Source organism: Bactrocera neohumeralis, chromosome 4, assembly GCF_024586455.1.
Source record: "Bactrocera neohumeralis isolate Rockhampton chromosome 4, APGP_CSIRO_Bneo_wtdbg2-racon-allhic-juicebox.fasta_v2, whole genome shotgun sequence".
Lineage (NCBI taxonomy): Eukaryota > Metazoa > Arthropoda > Insecta > Diptera > Tephritidae > Bactrocera > Bactrocera neohumeralis.
This window is the reverse complement of record NC_065921.1, coordinates 1671312-1694733: the sequence shown is the minus strand read 5'-3', so window position 1 is coordinate 1694733 and position 23422 is coordinate 1671312. Positions and strand designations below refer to the sequence as shown.

Sequence of the window (23422 nt, the reverse complement as noted above, 5' to 3'; positions counted from 1 at the left end):
ATCTTAATATAGAAATTGCATTGAACTAATTGATATCACATGTGAATAATACACAATGCGGTATCTTTGATAAAATAACGAGGACCATGCCTAAAATTAAGTAAGTTATTCTTCCTCTGCACGTCAATCGGGCGTTTCAAGCGAATGCTGCCGAATTTAAATAAAACATGCCACAAAAGGTGGCACATCCCAAAATACGGTGCCGTAGCTTTTATTGGTATTTCGATGCTGGTGCTTTCCGTCTTGATTCTGGGCTTCTTAACAAAACTTAACACAGCTACAAGAGCTACCAAAACAAGTTCAACTACACATGTTTAACATGATTTACCGACGGATGCTCACAAGCGAATAAACGGACACAAACTGGCCACAAGTGTTCTGTATATCCAACCGAAAATGCGTGAGCCTCAGTGGGTACTTGTGCGCGTGCACTTGAGTGAGGCAAGACAGCGAAAAAAATCGAAAGATTAGTTAAGTAAAAATGACAGCCTGAAGAGCGGAGCGAACTCCTTAAGGTCTGGCAAGTGAATGTCGGCTTTATGCTGCCACATCTAAGCGAAGGCAACTTCTGAAGCGTCTGATATGAGAGCGAAGTGATGGACAGATAGATTTGTTGTAGCGAAGATGAATGGTTGGGCAGCTGAAGGCTTCGCTCGCTGACTTACGTACTGGACGAATGCGAATTGATGAATAGCAGCTGTGTTTTGACGGGCAGTTGAGCTTAGTGGCGCAATAAAAGAGCACTGCACATAAACACTGCTTGGGGGAACGGTCGCCTATAATAAATGTTAAGTAAGAAATACCCGCTCATACACACACACACACACAGCTGTGTGTAAGTTTATGCGTATCAGTTGGTTATATGCATTTAATTCTTTATTTCGGTTTTTCAGTTGTTTATTTTTCGGATTCTCTTCGTTATAATCTTTCGTGCCTTTTGTGTTGCCTAAGATTTTTCCAACTGAAAACTTTTGCCCATCATTTGAACTTAGCGCCCACCAGTGACCCGATATTTAATTCAAACAGATTAAAATAACTTAAAAAAAAGGAAAATGTAAAACAAACACTCCAAAAAATAGAAAACTTATATTACAATAAAAATGCTTAAGAAAAAAAAACCATCAGCTGATGTCTAAAAATGCAAATTTCGCTCTGGAAGCAAACCATTGTGGACAACTGAAGCACAACAAGTTAAAACAACAATGTGGTTACTTACCTCACCTATGGCAAGCCTCTTTCATTTGCGGAAGTCCACCGATTAATGAACTATCAGATGCGACACCTCAAACTCCTACTAACTGTCCGCCGGCCTTTATCTGATCTCTTTCTCCGACTTGTCTCCAACTCGAACTGGCACAATCTTATGCTAAATATTCTTCTTATGCGGTTGCAAGGTAGTGTTTCCTTCGTCAGCCTTGAAGTTTTGAGACTCCTGGAACTCTGAATACCCACCACCGTCTGCTTCAACGAAATCATTTGCTGTATAGTATTTAACGATAACGGCTCCATAGATAGATATATAGATATTTAATAATAATGAGGTATTGCACCGCGACCTAGGGTCTTTTGTGCCCTCTCCTATATCATATTTGGTCACCAAGGTCACTGAATAGTACTGTCTCTCAGCAGAGTATCAAGCGTGGAGTAATTCCATTCTGTCTTGCTGCCGAGAGTAACTCTAAAATTCTTTGTGAAGTTCATCCTCTTCGTAACGCCGTCCCTTGGAAGAAGGGCCAGGGGTGTGTTTTCCCCTTAGGGCCTTCATCTGTCGAGACCACATTATCTTCCCTTCAATGAAACCCTTTGCTGACATTAGCAGCATGGTATATTTCGCTATCTGTTTAATTACCAGATGCTGCGATGTGAGTTCCAGCATCACTTCAAGCGCTGCAGTCGGGCATGTGCGCATTGCCTATGAAGCACAGTCACAGGCGAGCCTTTACAGCTTCGATAGTTTAAGCCCTACCGAAGAATGCGTTGCCTTGGCTGCCCAAGCAACATCTCTATAAGTGACAATAGGCCTTACAATCGTGGTATACAGCCATCTAATGATACCTAACTTGCATCCCCAGGATCTGACGCCCAGGCGTCTTCATATCGCGAGCTTTGGACAGCGTTAGATCCACATGCCTGCCTCGCCGTAAGGTTAGCACCATGTTTTGCATGTGTCAGCAACAACAAAACACTTTGAAAAAGAAAAAACTTTACTTCAAATATTAACTAAAGCTTTTCATAAAAGTCTCAGAAATTTAGCCCCAAGATATTTGAAGTCTAGAAAAGAGACGTAAGGTGTTAAGCTCGCCTTTATAAAAACTTTATTCATTGAAAATATTTAATACTTAAGACGTTAAAGCTAGCGAAGCAGCTATTTTTAAATTGTAGAAAAGTGCAAATAACTTTTCCCTTCACGTCTAATGAAATCCAAGAAATAAAAGGTTCGCAATTTGTGTATCGCAAAGCTCAAAAAGTCAACAAACATACACACATCGTCATTCTGTGTTTTGCATTTTATCATGCCTCATCAATTCTGTTCGGAATTTTAAGTCTTTTGCATTTAGTTATTTTTATCGCAATCAATTTAAGGTTCGTTTTGCTCTGCCTAAAAGGCTTTAAGCCTTTTAATTTTGATTTGTTTATATTATTTTGCTGAAGCAAGCGCTTTTCTCGCTATTTTATGCTTGCGAATTTTCATTAGTTTTCATCACCTTAAAGGAATATAATTACAAAAGCCGAAAAATAAAAGCAAAACTCAAATTCAACTCTGTTGTTGTACTAAGTTGTGGTTTAACAAAGCATTTGCTGCTTTTTTTTTTTGCTTGGCATTTCTTGGAGTTAAAAATAACAGATTAAGGACGAATAAGAAAGTGAATAAGGCGCACCTTCATCATCGCTACCGTAATCCGCTTTTTATTGACCTTTCTTCACTTTCATGAAGTGCAAGCATTATATTCACTGGTAGTCTGACTCACCACCTCTGCTGCACTAAGCACAGGCATCCTCTGCGTTACAACAAGTCAGAATATAAATTTTCCTTGAATATTACTTTTTTGGTTTCTTCATAATTCCGTTGCGCATTTCATTATTCTACAATGTACTAAATAATAGCCAAGCAATATCATTAACCGGCTTCGCTGGTTATTAAACATTAAACAACTAGAAGGGCAGGACTAAGTTCGGATCGCAATCGGAAATTTAGATTCTCAGCTGACAAAGCATAACTTCAAGGGTTTTATTACGTTTTGCATCTTCAGGAAATGTATAACTTTTAAAAACAAAAGAGTCTCTTAGATTGATAAGATGCATTATAATTCTCAGAAGGCGAGGTCGTACACTAATTTTTACTAACTCTTCAAAGGAACTTTTTGTAGGATACCCGAAGCAAAAATTAAATCTTATATTCTTCCACCTTTTTCTCATCATTAGTCGAAATTTCTTTCGCATATCAAAAAATTGTTCTCTGGTATAAAAATTATTTGTTCGTGTGCCATAAAACCGATGGCCATTTGATGAAAGCATGAACTAGTAGCAGACAGCCAACCGGAATGTGTGAGTGAGGAACGCGCAACAGCTGTTTAATTTTACGGTCGAGCGGTGAAGTTAATTGGCTGAATTTAAATTGAAAATCCTCTTAGCAATAGCACATAATTAATGACCACAACGCTGAGCCGTTGAATTTCGCCCCAGCCCATCGCTTGCTATGCGCAATTTTTTTATAATTTATATGGGAAGTTGGTGTGAAATCCAATTTTTCCAATGATTGTTATTAACTTTGTGTATTCGGCTCACGAAGGCTTTAAAATTTCTGCTTCTGAGAGCCTCGTTATCAGTGTACTTTGACCGAGATCGCATGCTATGGATTCGTACTGATTCTCTTATGGATGGTCACTCAGAAACTAGCATGGTTACAAGGTTTACGTAATGTCCTTCGCTCTCCCTATCGGTCAATAGCGGCTGAAATGCACAAATATTTCTGCTTACTTTGCCATACATTTCTTTCGGAAAAACAAAACAACTAACTGAGGAAAAAGCAAGCATTTAATGTAACTTGATAGCGCCAATAAAGTGATTTTCGTTCGCCGTCCCAGCCCTGGTGCTTATGTGCCATATTAGACACCAACTGAGGACTTCTGTTGCCTAAGCTGACCACTTATGTTTGTTGGCATATGATTGCGCTGCTTAAGTGTCCTTCAATACTGCCGCCCAAGCACGTCTCCATGCATGTGCTGCCACGCGTACTCCGTTCTCTTGCCCCTCCTCCCCTTCTATGTAGATGAGTGCCATATGCTTTTAGGCGATGCGGCATTGCAGGGAATTATGCGATAGTCATTGTGTCATAACTCTACACTCGAGAGTTGGGGCATAATTGCTTGCCTCGCAGTTTCCACGCGACATGGACACACATATGTATATGGATATGTACTTATGTTATTATGTGCGACAAAAACACGCACTTGAACACACGTTAATGGATCTCGAAGTGCGAAAGATGTTTCATATTACAAACAAATTAATTACTCGCTCTTTGGGCATTAAATCGTTGTTCACCAAATGAAATGGAATTCAACCGGCCTGTTTGGAGCAAAATTGAAATCGGAATGCTCTTTAGGCTCGGCATGGTTTCATTTCCGCTTGAGCTTCCTCAGAGCGGTTCCTGCCGCTTCGATTTCTGCTTGTAGTACATTTTCAAGCTTTTAAAGCTAAAAATTAATTTGTTTGCCTCACAAGGTCCTTTTGTTTTCATAGGCATATAAGAGCGCTGCATGTTGTTCCAACGAAAACATAAAACGAACTTGAAAAAGTTTACACTGTTTGTGGCATTAATTAACGCAGGTGTCGTATTGTTATGCTTTGCACACACATTCATTAACGTGTAAGCATGAACAGTTAAGCACACATGCATATGTAGGTATGTATGTACAACTGAAACCCAATCTCATGCATATGTATGTCTTGTTTTAAGCATTTGTCAAAGGCAATAAACATTTTCGGCAAACAATAATATTTACTGGAAACCAAATATTCTGAATTTAGAATTAGATGCGATTTCGTTTTATTCGCTGGTGATTTAATATAACTGAAAATTTATTTTTCCCGATAGCTGGTATGTCCCACATAGGGAGAGGGGAGAAAATGACGACCTACCATTTCAGAAATGGAATTGTTCTGGTGCCTCTGCAGCCATTTCTAGTATTTCCGCTTCGGTTGCAAACTACTTTTCATTTTCAAATCTCAGTGGGTTGCAGAAAGAGGTCACAAATTTATTCAAAAACGAATAAAAAACAAAACAGAATTTCAATCATTTTTAAAGCCATTTTAGTGACAATGTATACCAAAGTTTAAAATACCTCAACACTACTGTTTATGCTGGAGAGCGTTCGAATTACTTGGACCTTCTGGGGCACAACAGCCGTAGAAAGCACGTTTCTATTAAATTAAATCTGACTTTTTCTGTAAATTTTAGAAGTAATACACATACACACACATTCCACTCACCTGTGCTCTGGTGTGTGCTGTATGCTGCGAGTAATGAATAACCGAATGCCAATAGAACCTTTCACAATCACAAAACAATGCGTTTGCAGCAAATCAAGAATAATATTATACATATGTATGACGTTTTAACCGAATCTTGCCATTTGTAAACCCTTTCATTTGCGGTTCATTTACTTAGAGCTTGCTGCTTGGAAAATCATTGAGGCTACTAATGCGAAATGGGGCGAATCCTTGATTTTCCACCAGCATTGTTGTTGGCTAACAAAAGTATACAAAAGCCTCAATTACAAATGAAACATTCTCAACTCTTCTAACCGAGAACAATCAATCCAAGCGAGCCATTTATTCGTCCATTCAAATACGCTGTCATCGACAATTCAACTTCAACCACTCAGCCACTCAGCCATTGAAGCGAGCATTTTGCGGCTGTCAGCAAAACAAATCTTTACAGTCAGTCAAAAGCCCGAATTAGCACAGAACGGGTTCTAGCGCGCGCTTGTGCCACAGAACACGCACACACGCATACGCGTACGTATACATGTACACTGCCCAACTCATTTCTTGCATAAATTAATACAGCCGCTACAAATCCGCCTGCATCTGCCGAGTTTTATGCGATAAATCACATGTCGGTACATAAATGAAAGCCAGCAATCATCGAATAAAAGCCACAAATATACACGCACACATGTACTCACATATATGTATGTACATGCGAGTGTATAGCATGTGTGGGAGGCTGAGTGAGTGGTTTGGAGTTAGGCAACTATGACAAGCCGTTTTTCAATGGCTTCGAGCTTAGAATAAACACGTTCGCATGTGGGCGGGTGTGCGCACCGGTGCGTGCGCCAGCAGTCGCTCCGCCCACCAACGTCTCATACAAGCAAGTAACAACAGCGTCAAGCAGCGTCGCATAGCGTACCAAAATTTTCATGAAATCACGCTGATGCTTTGAAAGCGCTCAAAAGCCGAATGAAGAACCAGCGCACACAACACAAGGCAAGCGAAAAACTGTTAATGATAAGGCAAGCTAATGAGCTCATTGTAGCTTTTAAGTTTTTTTTCTCAACATTTTTGCTTTGGTCTTTTTAGTCACCGCTCGAGCCGAGCTGTACGCGATTTTAATTGGGTAAAAAAGTAGCAGCAAATCCCAAATTGTTGTCAAAAGTTGAGGCCAAAAATGTTGTGTGTCTACTTTGAAATGTCATTGTGTGTATAATACTAATTAAACACATCAACTGTCTAATTGCTTAAATTGCTGGATTAAAATGCGGTTGCTCTGTGCTGGCGGCGTCATTTGGGTTGCTCATACGCCGCGTACGCCTAGTTGAGCACTTAAAATGGGACACAGACACACACGCGCCCACTTCACCACTGCTGCTGTAGTCGAGTTGGTGAGCATGTTTGTGCTTTTGTAGCACTTAATTTTTACAATTGTGTTAAGTATCAACAGCAACATTGTTAATGTGCTGAAACATTCATTAAATTTCTAGTGCCGCACACGACATGCTAGTTGTTGCACCGATATTATTACGCAACTGTGCTGAGTCGAGACGAATTAATGGTAATTAACAGGCCTTTTGAAGTTTATTGGCGACTATCTTCATAACGATCGATCACCATATTATTAGAAACATTTCTAGTCGTGATCTTCTGTTGTGGTAGTAAGGAAGTGACAGAGTTCGATATCAATCAAAGAGGAAGCTTTGACTCCAACAGATGTTGATGTTATAATATGCAAAATTTTTGTTACTCTTCGTAGGGCAATACTTGAAAGTATCTTTCAAACCTTTCTCGTATTCGCCACAAATTTCCCTTATTTAAGTTCGACACAGTGCCCAACATGCTACTCGCCTACTTAACTGTTTCAAAACGTCAAGAGTGAACTTGTGCGCCAACTAATCCCAAGCAAATGAAATTCAACGCCTACTCTGTATCCAATCAAGCAAATCAACTAACACAAGTAACCACTCGTCTGTACCGCATTTTGGTGAGCCACAACTCGAAAAGGGTCAACCAAGCTTGCTTTGCTCACTCACTTACCAATTTACTCAATTGCCTGTTTCCCATTTTCAGTAAGCCACAGCGAGTAGGTTTACTATCACTGCTTTTTCTCTTTTTATTACATATATTCGAAGGAAATATTGTGTTAGAGCGAGGCGTTTTGTTGTTTCATCCAAAATGGGAGGTAAGAGTTTGGCCAGGGGGCTTTTTTTAGTTTTTCCTGTTTTGCACACTTTTATTAAAGCTTGGGGCATAACTACATTTAATAGTAGCATACATTGGGGCATTTACTATTTGATTTCTTTAGCCATGTGAATGTACATATGTGTGTGTATTCAAAATTTCAGCGTTAATCAAGCAACAACTGCTATGGATTCCTCAACATCACTCTCTTATTTTATCCTCTCATAAAATTCTCAATTTCTTTGAAAGAATTTTACAGACGCTTGATCTATTCGCTACTGAAACAGCTGCCAGCCAGTCTTCTGGTTTTTGTTGATTTGGTTTCTCTTCAGAATGTACATATCAAAACGCTAATAATCGGTCTAAGTTAAGTAGTGCGCCACTTGGCCCAATCTCATGGCAGTCGTCGGCAAAATAAAACATTAGTCGTTAGCCACGTTTTGGGAGAAATGAACAACTCACAGTTCCACTTGATTGATTTAAACTCTACTATATTTTTGAGCTAAATCGAAAAGCACTACACTTCCTCGATCACACTAGGATTATTCCGGCTCCATTCCACCTAGCATAAAAAGCGTGCTGACATTGAACTTTATTAGTTCGTGTATTCCGGAACCATTCAGCTACCTTTTAAGTGCCTAGGGAAACCCCTAAAACCAGAATGTATTGTCGACAAATTTTGTGAATTAACACACATACATACTTACGCATATATGTTGAACAAAGTCAAGATTGAACACACAAAAGAAAATCAGCTTGCCAATTACTTCCATCGAACCCCATTTGTGTCCACTTTGTGTGTTTAAAATATAAATATTTATATGCGCCAAGAAGCAGCGTACTCGTGCTCCTATCTGTGCGTTCACTATCCACTACAATCGGACCGACGCCTTTGTAACTGCTTAACACCGAGCGGATGCATGAGCTTCCACACAGCAGGATTAGCTTCAATTCTCACATCCACTATGTTCAGCACTGTGTGTTTGTGTGAACACGCTGGAGACACACCAACACATATGTACGCAGGCATGCAGTGTAAGTCACGTTGGACTTTGAGGAGAGGTATTTTACCTCGATGGAGTAAAAGGTGGAGGTGGAGGTGGATGTGGAGCAAGTAACGAAAATGCCAAAATGTGAAATTTCATTTTCTCGCAAATTGCGGATTATTTAGCCATAAAGAGGGCAACTTGAAACCAATTTAAATTTTTAAGCAGCAGCAGCAACGAAGCCAAATGCTAACCGTTTGTGTTTACGAGACCAAAAGCTATGCGGCCAATCGCTTCGGTGGTGGTCTTCCACTTTTCGCCTGAGTGGAGAAGGATGAAGGCACTTACCTGCAGCACAAGTGGACAAGCAATGAAGTGTGGAGCGCCCAAGGGCCCTGAAAGGATGTGTGGCAGCGCATAAACTTGAGCTCGAATGTGTTGTTATACTTTTCATCACTATTTGTCCACCGTGTTCTGCTGACTGAATTTCTTATCAATTTGTTGCCAGATTGGCTCTCATTTCCTCAACGATTTTACGATCCTTTCTGGACATATTTGCACACACTCACACACACACACATACACGCAGAGCTGTGTAAACGAATACATATGTCACATAAAAGTGCATATGACCATTGATGTTGCCTTGAGCTCTCAGTGAGCTTAATGCCCTTTGCTTTCACTTTTCTGTTACTTAACCACTTACCTGATTTTCTGGTTATTGTTTCCTTTCACTTTTCTCGATTTTTCCTTTCTTTACATACCGTACATACATTTGCTCACTGCTCAGTCTATAATATTTGTGTTTGCCATCTCATTTCAGCCCGACTTGGCTGTGCAGAAGAAGCGCAACCGTCTTCGATTGCGTATCGGCAAATTCGGGGCAGCTCACGCCAGCACCGCCGTCGGCCAAACAACGCTCGGACTGGTCGAAGGCAACTCAACGAACACGGTGAACACCGTGGAGGACACCGAGTTCAGCAGCAGTAATGTGGACAGTAAGAGTCGTGCGGGCGTCGAGTCGACCACGATGTTTAGCAATAATCCCGAAGAGGTGAGTACGGATAACAAATTTAAGGTTATGTTGAACGCTCCCTTTGTGTGCACCTGAATGTCAGCTCATCCCTGCGTGTGGCAATAAGCCACGCACAAATACAAATTTTCAGCACGAGACAAAGGGCCGTTTTGGGATAATTGGCGTAATGTCAAACGAATTTCAGTCACAAACAAACATTTAAAGACAGACCCAGTTCCGCCACTAAATAATAAATTTGCCTAAGGGATTTACGACTGCAATTTGTGAAGATACGTAAACTTTGCACGCCAATTAAAAAAAATATAGAAATTGTTTGCAGGCATCAAATAGATTTTGAGACAAACTGAAAAAATAAATAAATTAAAAGAAACTCGCAGAAAGCTCAAGAAGCAGTAATAACTTTTGTTTACTTCTATGTTTGCGGGATTGCACAATATTGACTAGCATTAGGTCAAAATCTTTTTAGAAAAGTTATTGGAAAATATAGGCGGAGGAAGGTGTTGCGATTCTTGATCTGATTATAACAATCCTTAACAATTTAAAAAAGGTTGAGTACTGCATTTAGTAAGAAATTAGCACTTTTTTTATTTTCCCATATGCACACATATACACATATAGCCCGAAATAAGTAAATGCTGCACTAACTACATGTCTGCTACATATAAGCACCTAATTCTTTTTCCAAGTCAGTCAACTAGCCCAAACTAATCTCGAATTTAAACACTCATATCACTTCTTGTATTTGTGCAGCTCCAAAAGCCAAGTAAATGTGCCGCAAAGTCAATAAATTTGAACGGATGACAGTAAAATTTATTCAAGGCATCAATTTCGAATCCCTTAATTTGTTGTTTACACTTGAACTTTGAAAGTCGCCTCGATTTTCTTAGTAGTTTAGTGGCTTTGGTAACTCGGCCAGCGTCCCGAGCAATGCACTGCTGAACTTCATGGTTTGGTTAACTTTTAAGCTTCGCACGCTGTAATTTTTAACTTCATGCAAACTGACCTCGAAGGATCTTAGTTGGCCAGAGAGAACGCACAAAACTCATGAATAAGCAAGCAGAAGATACTTATGCTGATACGAGTACATGTGTACTATATATTAATTTTGGCATTAGGCGCCATGAATTCACACTAACTTTATAATCGCTTTACTCGTACGGTACAAAAATTTGCAATTATCACTCATTAAATATAGTGTCAGTTGAGATTTATTTTTATTAAACTTTCCGCCTTCTTGCGCAATTCAGCTATTGCCAATGGTTCAGAATGTCTAACAGAATGAGTAGAAGAATCTTCAGATCTACTGAAAAGTAGGAGCGGGCGGAGCGGAATCACCACACATTACGTCTAGTAAGTTTTCTTGTGAGTTTCTCACACAGTTATGTACTGAGTACTGAGATGAGTGAAATTTATATAGAAATGCTCTCAACGTATGTCCGACGGACATTTAGAGCTGACAACAACGACTTTTGTTGTCTCTCATTCGCTGAAGGATAAACTAATCCGCTTCCCATTGACAACTTCAACTTCATCTGAAGCTATGGTTCTTGGTCAGAGTCATCCTGGGCTTGAATTAAGTAGCTTTTGTTTTAAGCTTATTCTATTAACCGTGACAGAGACATCCATTTATTGGATAATAATTAAATAATAATCTTTAAGCTTTCAGCTGCCTTGGAATGAAAGGTGATTAATTCTAGCAATTATTTAACCAAATTACCTTGAATTAAAAAAAGAATACTTATTTTCTCTAGAAGTGAAGTGTGTGAAGTTGATAAGTATCATTGACGGTGCATTGAGCCCCGTTTCTTATAACTAATATCTAACGTCAGCCTGTTGAGTCCATCCCAATCCCAAAGTAATTCTCTCAGCCGCCACTTCTCATTTCATCGAGTTCGGCGTGAACGTCAAACGCAACCGGGTCTTATTTCGATAATTTGTCTACACCTAAATGCGTTGGTCACCATTCGGAAAACAGATAAATGACCTTCAATTGTCTGTCATTGTTTGCGCAAATCTCCATGTGCGGTTTGAAGTAAATATGTATTTATTAGGAAGCCTGCTGTTCAAGCAGCGCACAATTTTTCACAATCAACATTCGACACAGAACAAATATTTGCCTTGGCAAGGTTTCTGCCAACGCACCAGAGCCAGACAACGGACCAGCGATGGACTCATGGCAAACTGTTGGAAAAACTGCCGCGTTGCTCGCCCCCCACATCTACATGCGCACTAATTCACTTTAGCATTTTATTTGATATTTTTTATGCGCTGCGGTTTGCCTCACAAATTGGCAGAGGATGGAAAAATAAAGGTATGGGCGGATAAATATATTATGACATTTCAATAAACAACCGAAATCAAATTGTAAGGCCAAGCATAAAGTTGGGGTCACATTTTGCACACAGATATATGGATTGCAGTTAAATTGAGTGAAATATTAAAGCCGGTGGAAGCAAGCAAAGGTAGCTGAGCTCACAAAAAAGGAGCTGTCGTCATGTCTCACTTGATATTAAAGTTTCAACTAACATAAATTGCGACTGTGTTGGACCACACCAACGCATTCCATGCACCCAAAACCTTCGTTGAACTCTGATCTATGTACATTTGAGCAGTGATTAAACGTATGTATGTTTTGTGTAAGAACTGTTCTCTTTTTGGATAATTTCACAGTAAATTTTAAACATGCGCTCGCCATGTCGAAAATCGAACAAGTAAATGTACCTTCCACTAAGGAAATGTGGATAAGCGTGCATATTAAATTAATTTTACGCCAGACCGCCTCAAATATGTGCCGAAAAAGCGCCCTTGCACTAAATTAAACATAAATACGCACACACACATTTACATAAGCACTGACAGCAGGCGGCAGTCACATATTTACTCGAATTAGTATAAGATTTGCAAGAGTGCATAATCCCCACCTTATTATTATCTTATGTAATGCGCATTGTGTGCTGTATATAATGATAACTCGCGATGTGAAAGCGGACAGCGTGAAAAAGTAATGAGCGGAGAGTAAGTGAACGCCACTGAGCTGGTGCCTGCGTGTGGGTAACGTATACGCCAAGGCATATTTAATATCGCCAAAGGAAACTGTGCCGCTTTGCTGGCATATAGCGACAGCAAAAGCTAACAGAGTCAATATTAAAAAAACATAAAAACAAAAAAAAAACAGCGCGAAATCCCACTGCAGCCTCTCGTTCCGGGTTATTGATAGCGGACAGCGCGACCCTTCAAACAAAATGTACATTTATTTCACGAATATACGAATATTTGCGCCACTGAAAAAGTTCACTATTACAAAATTTTTTATATTTATATTTTCGGGTGGCATTAAAATAAAACACTTGTTTTTGGTGCTCTGACCTAGCCGATGTTGGGATACTCATCGCTCATAACCTCAAACTTTTGTGGTAATCATGTGCCGTTATGCATACAATATTCCTGCGAACCGCGGCGCCCCATAAAAGTGTCATTGATGGCCGTGATGAAAATTTATATTAAGAATACTTGTTGTAAAAATCTGCTCCGCTAACTGACGGCGAAGGCGCGCAACGCACACCTCGTAAACCCGCAATAATATCGATAACACTTGAACGGCGATCAACAACAACAACCACAACAATAACAGCGCTGAAAATAACGTAAAAACGGAATAGCGGAATTGGCGCTGAGCTCGTGCCACAGACGTTGCTGGCACAGCAATGCCAATTTCGTCGTCAAATGACACCCACAAACACACGTACGAGCACGCACTGGAGTGTGTGTTTGCGAAGGCGCGTACACGTTGGTTTCCGCAAATAAAAATGGAAATAAAATGAAATGAATTTACTGAAATACAACATTAATTTGATTAAATTGAGCGTAAGATACAAAAGCGCAATGTTTGATTGGAAGAGGCGCGCACGGTGTGGGGAAGCTCCCCTCGGAGCATGGAATTATAAACTTATTTATTCGGGTGCCGTGCATAGATGGACTGAGGAAGATGAAGCAAACAAATTGCAATCAAGAAAGAGAAACGCCGACCCATTTCTTGAAGAAAGCAATATTAATAATATAAATACCCAACTTCAGACTTACGCTATATAAGCTTTAGGTTTGAGATTAGATTACGAAATTTTTAATTTTTCTTTCGATCTCTGGCTTAGTTTAGGTTATGAAGTGAGCGCCCAAATCCATTTATAATTTCAATTGGTTAACGGTATTTGTTCATTTTGTGATATTTCTTTACTAGCATACGCCAACGGCCTGCAGTGACATTGTCCTTCATCTACTTTTTAAAAATTACTTAATCACAGAGATTCAAAAATTACTCTTTTGGAGACACCTCAGCTAGAAACTCCTCACCTTCAATAGTTGACAACGTTCTTTGCCAGTTCAAGGAAACACTCTTGCTAATTGTGAGTGAAATGCTCTTCATTATTACAAATTTATGAGCAGCTGTGTGTGTGCTTATTACGATGTGGTTTTTATCTGAGGAGTCATAAAATTTTAACCTATAAAGATAAGTTCCATAATTCATGCACGAGCTGATTGAGTTTCTTAAGATGGACTGGTTTCTAAAATTTATGAGTGCAGTTTGTTTGATTTGTGCGACCAACTCTGACTGTGAATGGGCTGCAGGACTTCGGCTCGCACACCTTGAAGCAACACTTTAGGGAGTAGTGCAAAAGTATTTAAAAAGTATTACATGTTCTTACGTATGTATGTTATGAAAAAGAAAAGATGAGAGCTTCCTTAACTGAGGTTAATAACGATGTGGTTATTTCGGTGTCAAATACTAACACCAAGTACTTGTAACGGGTGATCCAAGTAGAGGTACTTTTATCAATAGCCTCTTTTGATAGATCACGCGTGAGTCGTGTCAAACTGTCATCTTATTTTTGTTCAGTATTGTTTGGCATTTCTTCATGGAAAGATTACACCTGAACAACGTTTACAGATTTATTACGAAAATTCACGTTCTGTAAGCATGTATTTCGCACGCTTGGCCCCACTATAGTCAACATAATAGGCCTACTGAGCGTACTATTCGCAACACCATCACCCATTTTGAAACTCAGCATTCATTATCGGATAATATGCGACCAAATAGTCCACGTCCATATCGCAGTGAAGAAAGTATAGCAGCCGTAGCTAAGAGTGTACACGAAGGCCGTAGAGAGTCGATTCAGAGCCGTTCGCAGCAACTCGGACTGGCGTATGGAATGACTTGGCGCAAGAACTGAAGCCACAAGAACTTCCCAAGCGACATCGCTTCGCTCTATGGGCTCTTGACAAGTTCCAAGAAGATCCAACATTTTCGAGCCAAACTTTCTTCAGCGATGAAGCCGGCTCAATGGGAATGTAAGCAAGCAAAATTGCCATATTTGGGACGAAGAGCAATTTGTAAGGATGCAAGAGCTGTCATTTCATCTAGAAAAAACAAAAGTTTGGTATGGTTTTTAAGCCGGCAGAATCATCGGTCCATATTACTTCACACATGACGCCGGTGAGAACGTAACCGTCAATCGCGCCCATGAAAACCGACTAGTTGATGCCTTTAATTGAAGCTCGCGATCTCGGCGACATTTGGCTTCAACAAAACGATGCTACTTCCAACACATCGCTTCAATCAATGGATTTATTAAGAGAACACTTTGGTAAGCAGATAATTTCACGTTTTGAGCCGGTCGATTGGCCACCAAGATGGTGAGGTGCCACATCTTTAGACTTTTTACTGTGAAAATATGTAAAGTCTCAAGTCTATGCGGACAATCCTGCTTTGATTCAGGCCTTGGAGCCAACCATCACGCGTCTTGTTGGCCAGTTAACAGTGGAAATGCTCGAACGAGTCATCAAAAATTGGACTCAACGAATGGACAATCTGAGACGTAGCCGCGGCCAACATTTGAAGGAGACAATCATCAAAAAATATAGACCAAAGAATGTTCTTTTCCAGTGATAATAAACGGTCTCAATTAAAATTGAAGTTTCTGTGTATTTTCTTTAGAACTGTAGGGAACCTCAAAATGGATCACCCTTTATTTATGATTGCCATTAATTTCACAAAATGGTAGAGTTACCAACATTATCATATTAAAATTAAGCTTTGTTCGAAACTAGACCACAGAAATAGTTTACCGCATTGTTTTCAAAACTATTTTTGAGAATTTCATTGATAACTGAAATTTATTTTCTTCCATGCACTATTATATTCACAATTGAAAGGATTAAGTTTTTTCCTCGTGCACTTGAATGTATATAGGAAACAAATTTTTTGTCTAACGTTCACAATCCATTCTGCTCTCACTCTACTTTAGATTGCGACCACTTCGACAAGCCAAATATCGACTGTATCCCACCTGGTAGCGTTAGCTAATCAACAACATACAGCATCCAAATCAACCTCAACAGTACAACAGCAGCAACAACAACATAAAGACAGTAGTAGCAATATAAATACAATAACCACGGCGGCAATTTCGGAAGCGACGATAACGACAACAACTTTAGAAAACAATAAGCTGCCTAGCACAACGGCAACAACAACAACATCAACGACTAAAGTATGTATAGTAGCCCCGAACGACAGCAACGGCATAAGCTCTACACACGCTTCGATAAATGGCGGCACACCCGCAGCCACGGCTGCCAACGGCACTGCGGAGGTACTAGAGGATCCCCAGCTCCAGCAGCAGTTGCAGCAAGTGCAACAGCATGCTGACACCGCGACCCCGTCAGTCGGCAGCAAGACAGCACCGCCGGCTGCATGTGCCTCCAACGCCACCACAATCACTTCCATATCGGCGCTGTCGCCACAAACACCAACAACCGCCATCACCGCAAGTAGCGGTGGTGACGAACATCTGCATCCACTGGCGCCCGCAGCGACGCCCCTGGCTGCCACATCCTCCTGCCAACTGACGCCCACACCCAAGCTGAAGCACCCGCAGCCATTATCCAGCATAGCCAATCCCGTACATAAGGTGACAAAACGCAAGGAGACGTTGGAAGCTAAACGTGAGCGAAAAGCGGCCAAAACATTGGCTATCATCACCGGTGCCTTCGTTATCTGTTGGCTGCCATTCTTTGTAATGGCACTGCTATTGCCGCTGTGTGAGACTTGCGAGATTAACGATGGGCTTGCGTCGGTATTCCTTTGGCTCGGCTACTTCAACTCAACGCTGAATCCCGTCATTTACACGATATTCAGTCCGGAGTTCCGTCAGGCGTTCAAACGCATACTCTTCGGCGGTCATCGTCCGGTACATTATCGCAGTGGAAAGATTTAAGCAACAGCGAGCCAACTGGCGTCTGAACAGTTAACACACAGTAAGTCAAAGAGCTTAATTATTTTTAATTTGTTGAAATGATCATTCTATCATATTCTACACACATTTGCAGGTTAAGCCAGAATGATAAACTCAAAGTAATGATGTGAATTGGAAAATACTAATAAATAAGTCTTACTTTTAGGTCAGAATCAATATGAACATGAATTATGTATAAATTAGTTGGGAAGTTGTTGTTGCTCTTCACTATCGCCAACTTAAGCACATATCTCGACTTTTGAAAGCTAGTCTGGGGTGCCACAGTTCAACTAAGATGCTTCTTTTCTTAATGGAGTATTCGGCATTTCAGCTTGCTGACTGATTGGTTTACATACATATGTAAGACCATTTCTTTGTCTCCTACAAACCCCATCCTACAAATCACTATTTTTTTGGATATAAGAAATACCGGCCACACTTTTATTTCTTGTTCAGGCACTATTAAAAATCTATTGCAATCTGAACTGGCTATTTCTAGAATGTACACTTCAATACAAAGGGATTTGTTATAAAATGTCGCAGGAAATGTGACTTCTGACATAAGCCAATCCGAAAGGCGAAACAAGTGCAGTACAACAAAAAATTTATATTAGCAGCAAAAAGCGTCTAACATGCTAGAAAACACTGCACTCTCAAACCCCATTCAAAAGTGTAGTACGCCAAAATCGCAGCATGGCATGGCTATCACTGCAATTCCCGCTCCTGCACATTGAAATTTGTTTGTGGATTTATATATACTATAAATTCATGTATATACAAAGATTTAGACGCATGTAGCAGCTTAAAAACTCAAAAACAATATTCATACCCACAAACAAGAATAGTGTACGGTATAAATGCTCTGGTATACAAACTCATTAGAACCAACATTGCGTATACGCAACATCTTGCCAAACCCCACCAAACATAAACAAAGACAAATGAGTAAAATTTTGCAAAAAACGAAAACAAAACACAAAAATGCAGAAAAACAAGAGGCGAAGCAAACCGAAAAGCACTGCTTGCCGCAGAGATCTTTACGTAATTGTTGTTGGCAGAATCACTGGAGCAAATTGATTGCATTTGCGTATCCTCAGCTACACTCCTTAAACAGTTCTTTTTCATGTCCCTTTTGTCAACAAACAACTATTTTGCGAAAGCAATTGCGGAAGCTTTGTTAACAAAAAAGTGATATCGCTTGGGACAGTTACGGCAGGCCATCTTGCTATTGCCCGGAGAAGTGTTGACTACTGTTGGCTGATTGTGTGCCGCAAAGCTCGCCCTACAATAATCTGGTTACGAATTGGCCACCATGAAAGAAAGCTCACAAATTAGAAATCGAAATTACATGAAAAACTGACAATGGAAGATGAAACCGATTTCGGTTGCAGACAAAATTAAACACCAAAGCAGCAAATGTGCGAAATATTTTAAAGTAAAGAAATATTGAAAGAACTGAAGAAATCTTAAAATGGCTTCTTTAAATATGTGCTCTTTCTTTCTAATTGGTTTCCGCGAATGAGTACTGCACCCTGTCTATGAGCAATGGACAGCCTTCAATCACCACTAAAATTATATGGGAAATATTGAAGATCTTTTTTTCGTTTTAATTTTTTCGGTTCTCTGTTTGAAGATAAAAAATAAACTCTGAATAAAGTGCGAATACTAAATATATTTCAATCAACCAAGCAATTTCGAACATACGTACATATTTCTTCCTTACATTATTCTTTTGTGCACGCTGTGCAACTCACTACGCGCCTCCCATTGCTAACAACAACAAATGCCGCTAATGACAGTCAATCAATCAATTTGCATACGTCAAACTGTCGCTGCCGCTGCCGCTGCCGCAGCCAAGCAATCCATTTCGGCGCCTAACACGCCTATTATTAGGATTCAAAACTCGACGAAGTGCCGACGGGTGCATTTTTCGAAACTTCCGGCTCTGAAGTACTCTGCCAAGTGAGGCGGAAATCCAGTTTACTTGCATCATTCAACGCCAATGGGCGCATAAAATTAATAAAATTTCAGGTCTGCACACCAAAATGCCTTTGCAATTGAAATGTGGCAAGAATGCAGAGATGGAAAGTAGCCGTGTGCGTTTCTTGAGCGACAGTCAGCTTTGGTGACCTTTGCTTTCGTATTTTGCGTAACTTTTTCTTTCTTTTGTAACTGGAAAAGGCTTAGTAGTTTTAGAATGTAAATCAGAAAAACGCATCTGAAACTATAATCAATATCGTTAGAATATTCTCCATAACTTTAGCCTTCGACATGCGGTCTCATTTGTGACTGAAACTCAGAGCATCGTGAGCATTTATAGAGAGCCCCAAGCTCTTCTTTCGGAAAAGTAAATAATTATCGGCATAAATTTGAAACTATGAGGTTTTACAGTCACTTTTCTCAGAAATACTTACTTTTCTCTCCCGGTATAATAACAGGTTTCTAGACTGTTAAGTGTCGAGAGATACTGTATGAGTTGGTTATTTGTTTCGATCACGTGTGCCGTGATTTAGACCCTCTTGAAATAACAAAATTTATCCACTTACTTTACTCATCACAGAGCTTTTGGTGATTGTGCTTTTTGACCTGCTTTATTCGGTGTTTACTACCAACTTATAATACAATAAAATAGGTCATGTAAAGTACTATCAGCCGGAATTTTGTGTTAACACTTCTCAATGCCAGTGCCGTTTATTTTTTTTTTTTTTGGTTTTATCAATCCAAAAGTTCTAAGCTTCACATCCAACCCACACACATACTTCACATTCTTGTGTAGAATGGTGACTACACTACGCTCAATACGTTTTTAAAGATTTTCTTTAATTTTTTGCGTTTCGCGCCTACCGAGCCCTTTCCGCAATATACTCGCTCGTGGGTGTGTGTGTAGTATACTTCCTTTACTGGCTGCCGCTCCTGCTCATGCTCTCCATATGCCTTTTCTTATGGCTGTGAAAAATGTCAAATGCTGCTGGGGAAAGTTGGGTCCGCAGGTCAGCAACGCCGGTGTGGGTTGAGTTCGCAGCAGCAGCAACGACAGCAGCACTAAGCGGGCGAACGAGCGACGATATTGGCAATGCTGCGGGATGAGCGAGGAAAATGCGATGAAATAAAATATAAATGAGAATGGCCATGATAATGAGTAGCCGAGTGAAGATGACAGCGCCAGTGATAAAATGCAGATAAAACTTTGCCTTTTCTCCGCAAATTGATAAGAAAAAAGTACTAGCGTTTGAACGAGCGGGCCCCAATGCAAATTTCTATTATTATTTAATGCGATAAGTGATTTCTATATTTTCTTTCATTTCTTTCATTTATCTCGATATGTTTACTGTGCGGCAGTCGCTTGAATATTTAAATATTATATATGAGAGATAACGAGAATTGCCTTTTATGTCAGCAATTCGTTGGGAAAGTGTGTATATCTCTTGGCTAAATAAGGGTCAGTACAAAAGTCTATGGAAAACGGCATTATTCAGTTCCGCACACCAGGTTCTATGTACCCTCCAGTGGACATCTGAGACACATCTTTATTAATGATTTAATTGCGAATATTAATCTCTCCAATGGATCCATTTTGACTAGTGCCTAAGATCCGTAACCCATAAATAGGCAAATTTTAAGGCTTTGGTCGAAAAAGACTTGTAGTGTTTCCAAAAATAATCTTTATATAATTGTATTGTTTCGTCAAACTCATTAAAAGTCCACATTTTATTAAATTTTTTACTTATATTTTCAGAAGAACCACTATGAAGCACAGCGGTATTTCTTGGCAGCAACCAAAAACAGTTTTTGTGGTAAAGTCAATAGCCTCTGGACTGAAATGTATAAGATGCAACACCAATCATTGATTATTAGCGATGTACAGTTGTGGGCAATATAACGGAATCGCATACCATATCGTGCTATTTTAAGCAAAACTAAGCGTTGAGGAGATTCCGGCAACATGAAATTGCACTGAAACTAAAACTCCAACATCTCAGCTCAAGAAATGGCTCCCACGGTTGGCACTCTCCCCGCTGTAAATCCGAGTGCCACGACTAATGGACAAAGCATGTAGTTAGGCTCCAGCCGAGCTACCTGAAAGCATAGATCATTCATCATCACACCCCTCTAGTTATCTTAATTAAAAGTTATATAATACTTACGAAGTGCATCGTAAATAGGTTATTGTAAAGAAACTGTTTTTCTAAAATATAAGTGTTGCATACAATTTGTTTAACATTAAGCATGTAAGGCACATACCTACTTTTAAGATAACAACAACAACAAGTGAGAACTTGAATAATGCAAATTAAGAACGAGAACAATTAGCAATGCTTCAAATATACATACACACCGACACACCCACACATAAACACGTGATTTTGTTCAATACTACTCATAAATAGTTGTATACTAGTTACTAAGCAGTTACATAGATTTGTATACTCGTACACACACACATATACACGTATTATGCATGCATAGACATGGCAATGCATGTCTCCGTGTAGGTATTTATATGAATTGTTGACTGTAGAATTAAGCTGACATGTTAGTGTAAAGCAAACACAATAATAAGTGTTGCCTCTGTACAGTCCAAGCCAAACTCACTTAGCAAAATAGCATAAATACTAGTAATTATAAGAGTTAAACATAAATTGTATTGCTAGATATTGAATAAAAAGCAAATAGCGTTAAAGCCCAAACCTTAATAAATGCGCGAAAAATGGATTTCTTTAAATATTTGCATATGGCTGCAACTCGCAGACTAAATCTGCATAAATGTACACAATAATCTAAAGTTAATGGCATTAATCAAACGTTAGTTAATTACTAAAGTGTAATTTTTCGGGAAAATGGGTACTACTACTGATAATAAATACCGTGCAGATGTGTTAAACAAATGTAAGAAAATTGCTTAACATACACATATGTACATACATATTAGCATACTCTTATTACTCTCTTATGTAGTTAAACTATTTATAAATGCATTCTTAATACAATTGAGGTTAGATATCCCTTAGAGAATGGCTCCAACAACACGTACCCACTGCACATACACACATACATACATACATGCATCTAAGTAAGGCGCTGCTGGGCATTCGGAGCAGTGCCAATAATAAATAATGCAGTTCAATCAAAAGCAAAAATACTCATGACAGCGTGCAGACCACAAGCTGCGCTGCGAATGCAAAGAAAATTCAGAAAATCAAAATACATTAGCTCAATTTCAAAACCCCACAGTTAAAGTTAAGTTCATGCATAGCTAGATACACATTTACCGAGGACCGAGGCGCGATATCGAGTGAGAGCGCCTTCAAAAGTCGCGTTGCGTCGCATCGAAATGTCTGCCAGGGTGACACGGTAGGAATAGCCGGGAACTTATGTAAGTATGTCCGGGTCTTGCGCCTGCCACGAAGTGTGGAAGCAGTAGCGGGTGAGACGGCAAGCGGTTGCGCTGTATGAAGATGGTGCAATTGAGTCCGGCTTATTTTCTGCGATTTGTCGCAAACACAGAAACCAATTAACGGCACTTTTGTACACTTTGCTCAAATCGTACGAAGTCTTCAACTGTTAGCGGTCAACTATTGCTCTCAACATTGGTTCAGTTTGCGAAATACCGCACACACACAGCCTAGGACTCATAATTATTTTCGATGTTCGATATACACTTGATGAGAATCACATCTAGAAGACAGTTAAGTGTGTCTTCAGAGAATTTAATTTTTTCTTATTTTTCCATAATTTTATTTGATGATTATTTTTAAGATAACAGTAAATTATATAATGATTTTGTTTGTTATTTTTAAAACTAAGTTGCCGGTGGCTTCAGCCCCAATAGCCTCCGGCAAGCACCTGATTTTAGCAAAAACGACTTTTTAGCTTAAGTTACAAGGCGATTTCCATTTATATTGTGCGCCAGTAAAAAACAAAGTTTCAAAAATTAGAGGTTTCATTCACTTATCATTAAGTGGTTATCGAACGTTGATGCTTTTTTTGTAATTTATACATATATATACATATGTACATACACATGATTCTGTGAAAAAATTATAACCCTTCAAAGCCACTAGCGAAATATCTAAAGTATATCAAATCTCATTCTATCACTGATACTCCTAACCTTAGAGAAATTTAAATCATATACATACATATATGTACATATGTACATACATACCTACTTATATACATATGTATACATAAGTAAGTAGGTTACTAATAAATATGATTGTTCAACACATGTCGCACAGACTGTAAACCATACTTATACTTAAACATAATTGTAACTAGCATTAATTACAACAAAAATAGACGAATGAAATTAAAATACAATATGAAATATAAATAAATTGTACTGTGCTGCAAGAAAACTTCAAAATGGTGAACGCGCCAAAGCGAGAAAATAAATTATAAAAGAATTATTGTAAAAAATCAAACAA

The 23422-nt window shown here is 39.3% G+C and overlaps 1 protein-coding gene across 3 annotated transcripts in view; it reads left to right on the top strand.

The window, feature by feature from the left end:
• Positions 1-23418, top strand: part of LOC126755020 (5-hydroxytryptamine receptor 2A) — a 138219-nt gene extending 114801 nt beyond the window's left edge. For all 3 annotated transcript variants that reach the window (XM_050467279.1, XM_050467278.1, XM_050467280.1), the window contains 3 exons: positions 9490-9720; positions 16005-17016; positions 20731-23418. In XM_050467279.1, the coding sequence (XP_050323236.1) occupies positions 9490-9720; positions 16005-16976 (1203 nt within the window). In that variant the 3' untranslated portion in view covers positions 16977-17016; positions 20731-23418. The remainder of the gene's footprint in view (positions 1-9489; positions 9721-16004; positions 17017-20730) is intronic.
• Positions 23419-23422: the final 4 nt, after the last annotated feature.